Raw genomic sequence first — 12,465 nt, forward strand, 5'->3', positions numbered from 1 at the left:
GTCTAGGCTAAGCCCCCTCTCGAGTGCACTCAACCCGTTGATTAACCATTAATATTGAAGTCTCCTTCTAATATTTTATAATTAACTCCTTTAAACAAAAGACCCAAGCCCTCACTCTACAATTCCTTCTCTCGAATGCAAATTATCTAGGCGTTGCTCATTCTTTTATCAATCCTAAACTGGTATCTCTCGATTACACAAATCTAGGTCAACATATCCAATTGGTAGCTATGCAATTGAATTGAAAAGGCATAAGAATGAAACAAAATAATCTCAAGAGCATAGGTAATCAAAAGCTATTGAATTAATCACAAGTGTTCATTGTAGTCTTCACCAAAACTCTACAAAAGATTTAGCTACTCATATTCAACTCAAAAACACAAGAACAATCCATAAACATTGAGTTGAACAAGAAAACTAATGAAAATACTCCCAAGGGATGGATTGAACGGCAATTCGTCTTCGTCTTCAGCCTTGTTGAGGATTGGGACTCCTTGTCTCTCAAATCCGCTCTCAAATCTTCACAAACTGTTTTTGGGCGTCTCCAATGTGTTTGGGGTCGAAAACCTAAGTCCCTTTTATACCCGGGGCGGAAATAGAAGCAAATGGATGTTCCGCACAAATCGCCCGGCCGGGCGATTTTAAGTCGCCAAAATGCCCGGTCGGGCGAACTCTCTGGACTCCGTCATTTGTTTGCTCAGAACGCCTGACCGGGCGTTTCTCTCAAGCACGAACGCCCGGTCGGGCGAAGTCTCTGTACTCCAACCCCGAACTCCTTTTCAATGCATTTTCACCTATTTTAACTACAAAAACTCGACAAACTCATCAAAACACCTAAATAGTGGATAATGGATGCAAACTCAAGTAATATGCTACAAAACACTGAAAATTTCGCTTTAAACATCCAAAATACTTGCTAAACTAAGAGTTTATCACCACTATTAACTACTCTTTCCGTCCTAGAATAGATGGTATAATTGTACTAGGGGTGGTTCGATACGGTATACCGTACTGTGAGTGTTATATCGTATACTGTATCAAAAGTTACGGTACGACAAAACATCATACCGATACCGTACCGAATTTTTGGTATACCGAATTCCGGTATACTGTAAAATTCAGTAAGGTAGTTTTTTATACCTATAACGTACTTTTGCGGTGTACCAAACTGCGGTACAACATATCGTTATACCTGTAATACTGAAAAAAATCTACTATACCCAAAATATGCAAAAAAACAATTCTATTTTTTTTATTGAGAATTCTATTTTAAATTTTAGTATGAATATAACATGAATATTATATATATATATATATATGTGTGTGTGTGTGTGTGTTTATATATATAATAATCAATCGGTATACAGAAGCGTCGGTATATATCGAAGATTCGGTATACTACGGTATAGGAAATATAATACCGTTACAGTACCGAAAACTAAGATATACTGAATAATCTGTATTTTCGATATTTTTTTGGTACGGTAAGTCCGATATTTCGGTATAATTCCCCAGCACTAAGTTGGACAATGACACGAGATTTTAAGATATGTTATTTTGTGTGTTAGTGGAGAGAAAAAATAGTATATTTATATTAATATGAAATAAAACTTCTTCCAGAAAAGAAAATGTGATATTTTTTATGGGACGGAGAGAGTATATTTTTTTGTTATGAAAATGAATTATATTCTCTTTTAAAATGGAATGAGTTGTTTAGTGAAAACAACAATTGAAGTGGAAAATGGAATTTAAAACCTGAGGAGCTTTTTGACAACGTCAAACTCTATTATGAATCTATATATCGAAATCGAATACAATAGTACTAGTTAGGGGGAGGGGATCCTCTGCTGTGCTGAAAAGCACAGCAGCCCCTGCTGCCTCACACAAAACATTAAAATAATATATATTTATTTAATTAAATTTATTTTTATTTATTTGATTATTTTATTTTTTGGGTGAGGCAGCAGGGGCTGCTGTGCTTTTCAGCACAGCAGAGGATCCCCACCCCTAGTTAGGTAAGTGATGGAACATATTCTGTACAATTAATTGGTTCTCTGTTGCTTGCCCAGATATTAATAATAGTTAGGTACGGGATGGAACATATGCTACACAATTATTAGCTGCTTTCTTATGCTAAAATACATTTGTTATTGTTGAAACAAGCTTTTATCCTTATTGTCTAGTTAAATAATGGACCAAGCATCGTAATAAAGAAAGGAATAAATGGCCTCTGGCCTCTAGGTAAAGCATTTTCAAGGAAAATGGCATCTATGATTAAACTCTCTAGGTAAAGCATTTTCAAGGAAAATGGCATCTATGATTAAACTCATGAAATGCGAGTTCGCTTAATCAATCCGAATTTTTTTTTATATGTTATGTTTCAGTGAATTAAATAGTATTATGGATATAGCCAGTGTGATGTTATTACTAGTACCCAAAATGAGGGGGGGAAAATCAAATCCTTGCAGATTCTAGCATAAAAATCTTCAAAAATGTCCAAATAAGAAAGTGAAAGTACAACTATAATTTGCAAATTTTAATAACGTAAAATTTAATTTGTATACGTGACTTTTCTAGAATAACGAAGACGAATTGAATCAGCATGATTATATGAATAATCTGAAATTATTGTTAGTTTTTCTTAAAAAAATTTGCAAAACTTGTCTATAATCTGAAATCCAAGTAGATAGCCTCCTAAATTCCAAATTAACTATGCGATTCAACAATACATATATATACATCCCTTTAAATTTAAACCAATACCTGCCCTGCATTTGGACTGGTAGATGAAGCAATACACGCGCAAAATCTTGCCACAACAACGATATACGTTTCTCCAAATTGACCTAAAAAAGCTCATAAAGTTGCAGTAATATTTATCCCTTTCTTCCTTCCATCTAAATTGGGCAACAGATGAGAAATAAGCCCGTAGGACCACCGTTTGAGAGGCAGCATCGCCACATTTTGACATGTTTGAGACTAACTTAATCGGGTTCGGGCTGGCCATGGGTTCCAACGTTTTTATTGGCTCGAGCTTCATCATCAAGAAGAAGGGCTTGCAGCGCCAGTAAGTATCATTTTTATTTTTAAATTCGGCCAAGTTTGAAGCTTGAATTGTCATACTGAGCTATGTTTGACACTTTCTTGAGATCCGGATGTCATAAGAGATGTAGTTATAGCCAGTTTATTGAGTTTTTTGTGAAATATTTCGTCTTTGTTTGTATTTTACTGTTGCATTAGAGGAATGGGTAATTTTATATTGGAGTTGTTGTTTATGGCTTGTATTAATTGGAGAAGGGATACAATGCTGAATATATTCATAGGCTTAAAGTTGCTATGTGAAGAAGATGATGATCTAATTAAGAAGAACGCATATATTGTGTGGCTCTCTCTCACGGCCATGGGCCTAAGAGCATCTCCAGTGGCGGACGTCCGGTCGGACATCCGGTCGGACGTCGCGACGGGCGATCCGGACGTCCGTCATTGTGGCGTTTGGGGTCGGATACGGACGTCCCGTGAGAACGTCGGGTGTCCTCGGACGTCCCTGCGACGGGCGGGCGGACGTCCGCCACTGTGGCAAGGGTCGGACGTCCCGCTCGGACGTCCGAAATTTTTTTATTTTTTTTAAACCCTATATATACGGCTCGTTGAACTTCATTTCATTTGCACCACTTGTTGTTAACAAGTTTCTCTCTTCTTTTACTACAAATTTCATTTCTACTTTTAATGGAGAACGATAGGAACTCCCCGGCCACGAGCGAGTCGCAGACTCCGGCGTTTCCCATCGACCTGGAGGAAAACGCCAGCGGAAATGCGACAACAGTACCGGGAATGGGACAGATGGGTGGGATGGGTGGGATGATGTCCCCTTATATGTACAATTGGATGGGACAGATGGGCGGTATGGGTGGTATGATGCCCAGGGCAGCCGGGATGGAGGGCATGACCCCAAATATGATGATGCCGGGGATGGGGATGGGGGGCATGACCCCAAATATGATGGGACAGATGGGTGGGATGATGCCGGGGATGATGCCGGGGATGATGGCGGGGATGATGCCGGGGATGATGCATGTGGAAGGGGGTGGCAGGGGCCCTGAACCACTAGCGGACGATGTCTATCGGCCGGTTGTGGATATGCAGTCTACTGATACCCCTTCCACTTATGTTCCGGATACTCAGTTCACCGGCATAGACACTTTCTCTTTTGAGGAGTTGGGGATATCTCCAGTCAGGCAGACGCCCGATGATATGAGCGGGGGCAGGGGGAAGGGACGTGGCAAGGGCAAGGGGAAAGCCCCAGGGTCTTCCTCACGAACGGTGGCAGAGGAGGAGGATGAGGAGACGGGAAAGAGGACGATCTGGAGCCAGTGGGAAAACGTCGCGCTTGCGAAGGCTTGGATTGCAATTGTCGAGGATCCCTATGTCGGTGCCAACCAGCATATTGACAGACTATGGCATCGGATCGCTGAAGCCTACCACACACACAAACCGGCTAGTGCGAAGCGTCGCCTTCCCGAACAGTGCCGGAAACAGTGGGAGCGGTTGAGGCCTAAGCTTAGTCGATTTGCTGGCCTTTACCAAAACAACCTCCGCCAGGCAAGCAGCGGTATGTCCGAGGAGGATGTCCGGAACCGTGCCTTTTCTCAGTACCCTGACAGAGCCTTGAAATTCAAACAATTCGACCAGTGGGAGGCCTTTCTCGTGGTGAAGGATTCCCCAAAGTTTTGTGGGGGAGTCGAATCGGGCTGGGCGAAGCGGACGAAGATCAACGCTTCCGGTGAATACAGCAGCAGTGCTGGTTCGCACGAGCTCCCGGAAGCCGATGAAGTGTCCCCGCTACCGCAATCAGACTCTCGCCGTCGTCGTCGCCCGGTTGGGCAAAAGGCTGCGCAACGGAGGGCTAGGGGAACCAGCAGCGGTAGCGGGTCGTTCGAGGTTGAATTGGAGGCCCCTGCTCCCCAAGAAGATATCGACCGCCTCGCCCGTGCGCAGTTAACGACAAGCTTGGTTCGGACCATGCATAGGTGGCATAGCACGACCGATCCGTTGTACAAGAGGATGCTGAAGGATGTCATCGATGGATGTCGGCGCGATTTGGGGATGCCCCCCATTGGAGATGATGGCGCCGAGCTTAGCGGAGGGGACGACGGGGGCGGCACGGGCGACGGTGACGGCACGGGTGACGGGGGCGGCACGGGCGACGAGGACAGCGCGGAGTGAGCCGGGCCCATTGGATTATGTATTTTTCTTTTTTTGAATGACTATGTATTTTGCTTTTTTTTCTAACTATGTTTTTTTTATGTTTTATGAATATGTATTTTTGCTCGTATTTTGCTTTCCCGTATTCCGTGTCAAAATTATATTTCCGTTTTTACGTAATTAAATTATTGTGATTTTTTTTATTGCGGGATGTCCTAGTGGGAAGGGCGGACATAGGAGGGGATGTCCTAGTGACGTGGCAGTGGGATGGGAAGTCCTAGTGACGTGGCAGGAGGTGTTTTTGGGATGTCCTAGTGGATGTCCTAGTGGGATGTCCGCCCACTGGAGATGCTCTAATGTACCACACTAGACTAATATTATATTGTACATAAAAAAATTGACAGACTTTATATACACGGGCTCATTTAGAAAGTATTGATGCTGCATTGCTTTTCCCCTTATTAAGTTGGAAACACTAACCATGTAGTAGTGTAATTTTGAATTTGACTCAACAACTCTTATTACTTAGTTGCAGTTTAGATAATCTGTTTCATTCTCATAGTTGCTATTTTTTTTGCCTTATCATGGCTGAAGAGAATTTTGGAGATTAGGAATTACAGTAACATCAGAAACTATCTCCATGCTTAAGATGAGATCAGGGTTTACCATAAATTTGATGGGTTTCTGTTTTAGATTAATAGTATTGTCTTTGTGACATGAGGTAGTTCTTTAATACATCAGGAATTGTCTTAAGTGCGAAGCACATGGGTGATCCTAGCAGATTACTGATGTGTAAATTTCGAGCTTTTATATTAATGGATTATTAACACACAAGTTTAATAAAATAGCTCTAATATTACAATCTATCTGCAAGAGTACAGAGTCGACTGTAGTACTTCGAGTGTCGAACCACAGGGAGGCGTAGGTTATTTAACAAGAATTGACAAAATTGATAAACTAAATTTACAAACTAAGGTACGAAAATGGAGAAAGATGTCACTCCAAGTTGCTCACGAGGCTTGTATTATTCTACACCTTTAACAATGAAACATACGAAGGGATTAAAACATCAACCTAATCGCGTGCACTGAACATGTTTGCGACGTATAATTCACAGTCAGCTGAACACTTGTTCCATGAATTAATTTTCAATGATATTAAATTCCTGCCGAAGCGCGGGAATAAAAATCATCTACTATAGTCACCTACTTAATCCACTATCAAATTATCCTCTGAACAATTCTAATTCGATAGCAATCCAACAATCAATCAATCCTAAACTATGTTAAAGAGAAAATAGCAGAGGAATTAACATCACTACGTTATTAGCCAAAAACATAGTGAATAAATATTGAGCACATTGTTGGACACAAACATATGAAATCAATGGTGTAAAAACATCCATACAAGCCTAGATTACAACTTGGAGCAACAAAGGAAGCTTAGCCTAAACACATGATGAATTTGCAATAAAAACCGTAGGATTCAAGCTCTTGATGAGTGGAGTTGGGATTTGGAGTCGGATCGTCGGAGAGTAGGCCGGACCTTCCTCCTCTCTTCTTTCTCTCTCTCTCCCCTTTCTCTTTCCCGTCAACTCCTCTTCTCTCCAATCCCCTGACACCTTTTTTTTCTTCTTCCAAATTCGTCAACCCCACACAAAACGTCACCTCCACTCCTTTATTTACTCAATTTTTCTTCTTTCCTCATTAATGCCCCCCACGTCACTTCACTCTCTCTCCTTTTCCCACCTTTTTCTTTCTCCCACAACTGCCAAAATGCAGTTAAAGCACCAAACGCCCGACCGGGCAAAATTAAAAGAGAAATTCGCCCGACCGGGCGAATAATCTGTACTCCTCATACATAATGACAATTGCCCGACCGGGCGTTTTTGAATCTTGGAATCGCCCGATCGAGCGAAGAATCTGACCTCCGCATGCATGCCTTCCTTTTTCTTCCTTCATTCTTTTCACCATCCGAGCTTCGTTCCTACACCATAAACATACTTTTGCAAGCATCAAACTATATAAATCATGTAAAGTTAGGGGAATAAAAATGTATAATTTGATTCACATCAATTACGCACGGTTAATGGTGCGAATGGCATAGACTCTTGTTGTTTAGGACTTCGATAGAATCTGGTGGGGAATTGCACTAGCAGTTAGGGGTATTGTTTCGAAATAATGTATTAGCACGGCCAAATATTGTAGTGATATTATGAACCTCTGATGAAATTGGATTTATTAAAAGGAAGGTTCAGGAGGATATGGATATCTGCAAGAACCACTCTGGTGGATTGGCATGTTCACCAGTAAGTTGTTTTCCCGAAGATATTTGTTAAATTTGCTACTTCTATCCAATCCACATATATCCTAGTCATCTAGTCGTTTGTAAATTGCACAGTGATTATTGGAGAATTTGTCAATTTTGTAGCTTAAGTATAATAGGTAAACATGTGTTTTACTAATTCTTGTTTTATATTAGCAGAAGTAATACTCCTCCATTAGTTAAAGACTTAAAGCATAGCCCATTTTTCCATTTTATCCTGTTTTCCTCACTGTATCAAATTATGTAATACGTACATCTCTAACAAATGTGGCCCCCTTTTCCACTCAATTACACACTTACCGAACATGTATTATAACCCATGCCGAAAAGAAATGGGCAATAGTTTAAAGGATAGAGGAAGTATCATGTTATTATGTAAGATTAATTACAATTTATTTTACTGACAGTGCTGTTTTAGATCATTTCTTACTCCAAGAGAAAGTAAGAAAGTTGGGAATATTGGGATGTGTTTTGTGTGTAGTGGGTTCCGCTATCATAGTGCTTCATGCACGGGTGAACATGACATTAGCTCAGTAGATCAAATCTGGGAACCAGCAACACAACCAGGTGAGTCGATGATTTCATATGTGCTTGTTTGAAATGAATAAGAGTATATGACAATGTTTCTGAAATATTTTCCTCGTTTATCTGCACAGCTTTTCTTTTGTACATAGCTTCAGCTGTGGTAGTGGTGTTGGTACTTGTTTTGTGTTGTGAACCACACTACGGACAGACAGATATAATGGTGTATATTGGTGTTTGCTCTATCGTCGGATCCTTAACTGTAAGTAAAATTTACTCAGTATATGCGAATTTAATCATGTGATGAACCTTTATTTCGAGCTGTTTGTGTAAGAATAGTTGTGGCTAATAGGACCCATCCTCATATTTAGATTTAGTTGGTTGGATTTCCAAGGAGCAGGGGAGGCGAAATAAAATTTCCTGGCGGGGCACTGGACCTGAATAAACTTGTTCTCATCATCACGTCACATTTGCTTGTCAAGCAACTTAAGTATGCATTCTAAAGGAAATCATACGGTGCAGCAGTTTCAGGTTAAGCATTGTACATATGGCACTCTCTGATCACCAAATTGCTTAAAATTCAAATCTAGCTGGATAGGAGGAGCGGAATAACCAGAATCATCTAAATTAGTGTTCCTAGTTTAAGTGGATTCTAAAGAAAATGAGCAGATTCACTTTCAATTCTAAGTAGGTTAATTGATTTGTTGATCTCGTTTGCTGGTTTGTTGGTACTGATTTACCGCTCATTGTAGGTTATGAGCATCAAAGCAGTCGGTATAGCTATAAAACTCATGCTGGAGGGCTAGAGTCAGGTCACCCACTTCCAGTCCTGGATATTTGCCATGGTTTCAACTTCTTGTATATTCACTCAATTGATCTACCTAAACAAGGTAATCTTCTTTTTATTTTCTTTTAACATTATGTTAGTTTATAATAAATACTTGTGTTTTGCTTAATCTTATTTTATCTGACTTATTCTTTAGAAGGCACTTGAACGGTTAGATCTTTCTCGAGACTTGCTTGTAGCATGATGTTTGACTGCATATAACTCTTTATTGCTCTTTATGCAGCAGATACTATCATACTACTCAAACGTACAGTCCTCAATTCTTTTATGCATCCCCATAATCTGCGAATGAAGCTCCATTTTTCATAATTTCACTTCTATATATGTCCTTAAAATTGTAAGCCATATTCCTTAAAACAGAAATAAATGCTAAAATAATCAGAAAAAGGCTTGTGTAAAAAGACCAAAATGACAGCAAACAATCATTTTCGATGTAGCTTCACAAGAAGATCTGCTTTACAAGATTTCATTGAGTGGAAAAATTTGTCTGTGTTAGTAGTCAATGCTCTTGTTCTGTTTTCCAAATTTGTATTATGGACAGTTGTGTGCAGGCTTTGGACACATTCAACCCTGCCATGGTCTCTCGAATCTATTATGCCATGTTCACGTCGCTTACAATATTTGCGAGTGCCATAATGTTCAAGGTACACAAGATTGTACCGCCCTTATTTCGTGTTATGTTGAGGTGATTTAGGTTGCCTCTAAAACATTTCTGATGCTTCAGGACTGGGCCGGTGACATTGTCCTAGCGACATTGTCTCTGTTCTCTGTGGATTTATTGCTGTGCTTTCTGTTACAAGAGAGCCCGAAAAGCTTACATGTGCAGGTAAGGCCTCCCTCGAGTCGCAAGGCATATCATTCGTTTAAAATCTTCCCACAGTAATGCTGTAGATTGCTCTTTGCTTATATGAACATAATGACAACCTGACTATGTATGAAATCCAACTCTGCTTGTTGATTTAGGAAAACTGGATACAACCAAAGGCCTTTAGAAACATTAACTGCTTTGTTTTTGGACTATTCCGCACTTCCTCATATATCATGGGTTGTGCATTCAAACGGCGAGATATGGAAACGGAGATAGAACGATGAATTGCACGGGGAGTTTGTAGCAATCATCGATCAAGACCATTTTAAGTGTTTTATAGATCCCACGCTTACTGGTGTAGCATGTTCAAATCACAAACTGCTCTCAGTAAAAGTATAGAAGATGAGAGTTGGTGTAAAAGATTGAAGCTTTGTATAAAAAAATCGAACATCAAATATAGTTCAGATAGTCTAAAAGAGAACAACTTTTTCCATGACAAAGGTGTTAAGAGTCATCAAACTGGGCACATAATGCATGGCCTCAACGCTATTCGGGCCTCTAGATTGAACCATGTCAACTTCTTGTGTAACTTCACTTTTACTGCAGTAATTGAGGACGCAGTAATCCGCCCACACCAGCAATATGTTCCCATCTCCCAAAACCTTGAGCACTCTCACGATTTCAAACGACGGCCCAATCAATTCCGGCATTTTCCTGATCACGAATCTCTTGCTCCATGATTTCCCAACTCCGTATTCCTTCATCACCCATATATCCACCTCGAAATTGGAGGTGTTATCGCACAGGCAGAGGCAATCATCCAACACCCCCACGCTCCCCAGCAGTTTTCTCCCCGGAAACGGCGCCGGAAAGGGGTGAAACGACTCGTTTTGAAGGTCGAACCGGGAGATGAGTTCCTGGCCGTTCAAATCTTCAACCAGCCAGTGAAGATTATCCCTGAAGAACTGGCCAATTAGGCGGCCGTCATAGGCGAAAGGAGCGTCGCCGACAGCGCGCCACTCCCCTGTTCCGAGCGTGTAGACGTGGCACTCGGAATTGGGGATTCTCAAGCAGGAGCCGCTCCTAGGGTCCATTTCCCTCTCCTGATAAATCCTGACGACCTTGAATTCGTCACTCCCCTTGCTGACTCCGAATCCGTGCGTGACGACGCTAGGGTAGCGGACGACCTGGTTGGGGGCGGCGAGCTCGATGTACTCGCGCGTGAGGGGATTGCAGACGTAGAGAGCCCCGTGCTTGTAATTGGCGTCGCGGAGGAGGAGGAGACCCTTGACGGATCCGTCGACGGCGATTTCGGGGGAGGGGGTGAGCGATTGGAGGTCGATCTCCGCCGTGGGGAGGTGGAAATCGTCGAAATCGGCTAGTCGGAGGAGGTTCTTCGATATCTCGGACTGGTGGATGGCGACGCCGGGCTTTGATCTGGTGAGATGGAGCTTGGCGAGGTAGGGATCGGAGGTGAGATGGAGCCAGTGCTTGGAGACGGATTTGCAGCGGAGGAGGGATTTGGCGGGGAGGCGGGAGAGGATGTCGATGATGAGGTGCGATGGGAGGGTCGACAGGAAATCGTGGGCGGGCGGGACGATGAACGCCATTGTTGTTGATCGAATTTGATTTTAGGAGAGGGAGAAGGAGAAGGAGAAGGAGAAGGAGAAGGATTTATAAAGTGTAGACTTGCTAGTTGATAAAGTGTAGACTTGCTAATTAATTTATCAACTTTTTCTTTTATTTTCTCATGGATAAGGTTAAGGTAGGTAGGCCATATTGGCCTTTCGGAGGATGCAAATGCTACGTGGAATCTAATTATTTACTCACAATATTTTACCAAACTATTCCATATCCATTAATTTAATCATACACACCGATAGTCAATTTACCAAATGAATTGGGATGAAATTACAGATTATTTGAGTTTTTTTTAAAATATTATTAATGGTTAACTCGTGAACACTTTCCAACACAATTAGTCCTAACACATGGGAAAAACAATGCAGCTCAATTCTATTTTTTTTAATTTCACTTCACTATATTTTTTCAGTTTAAGATTACATTATATTCATTCGAACATACTTGAATTTAACATTCATCGTACAAATTAAAAGAGGGAACGGTCACAAGAAGCATCAAAGACTTCAATTAACATCATACTCCCTCCGTTCCTCTTCCAACATTTTTAATTCAGATTTCATATAATAATATTATTTTGTAAATGAAATGATAAGAATAAAAAAAATAGTGATATTTCTATATTTAAAAATAGAGGGAATATCTTTTTTAGTACATCAACTATCCCAAATGAGCAAATTTGATCCGTAACATTTCATAATATCTTTTGAGGTCCATTAGCTATAAATTAATATCAATTCAACTACTTTTTGGTTATTTCTAATATTTTCATGACCAAAGTACCCTTAATGCTAATAAGGGCAATTCAATCTATTTATTCATCAACTTTTTTCTTTCTTCTAATTTATTTGGAATTAAGTTTAATACATCCTATATTATTATTATTATTAACATATATCATACCTTATTTGAATATTATGATATTACTTTCTAGTGCTAGTTAATACTTTTATATGGTTACATTCTCAATTATTAGATAAAACTAAAATAAATATTTTATTTTAATGAATCTCGTAATTTTATTAAACTAAAAATTGAAGTTAATCATTATATATAATATATACTATATTGAATTAAAAATTTAATAAAGTAGAAAAAATATGATTCACGAATAATCAAG

The 12,465-nt window shown here is 40.3% G+C and overlaps 1 protein-coding gene and 1 pseudogene across 1 annotated transcript; one reads left to right on the forward strand and one right to left on the reverse strand.

Moving 5' to 3' along the window:
- The first annotated feature begins 7,465 nt into the window (after positions 1 to 7,465).
- On the forward strand, positions 7,466 to 9,989 carry LOC121772565 (annotated as a pseudogene).
- A 124-nt stretch (positions 9,990 to 10,113) lies between these two features.
- LOC121786735 (F-box protein At3g07870-like) lies at positions 10,114 to 11,403 on the reverse strand. Its single transcript, XM_042185368.1, has one exon. It carries the CDS (start codon positions 11,312 to 11,314, stop codon positions 10,175 to 10,177), a length of 1,140 nt encoding a protein of 379 aa, XP_042041302.1. The 5' UTR covers positions 11,315 to 11,403; the 3' UTR covers positions 10,114 to 10,174.
- Positions 11,404 to 12,465: the final 1,062 nt, after the last annotated feature.

This window comes from Salvia splendens, chromosome 2 (genome assembly GCF_004379255.2).
Source record: "Salvia splendens isolate huo1 chromosome 2, SspV2, whole genome shotgun sequence".
NCBI classification, from domain to species: domain Eukaryota; kingdom Viridiplantae; phylum Streptophyta; class Magnoliopsida; order Lamiales; family Lamiaceae; genus Salvia; species Salvia splendens.

Bases quoted from the DNA above. Each gene is read 5' to 3' on its own strand.
- LOC121786735 (XM_042185368.1), bottom strand. From the start codon at position 11,314: ATGGCGTTCATCGTCCCGCCCGCCCACGATTTCCTGTCGACCCTCCCA.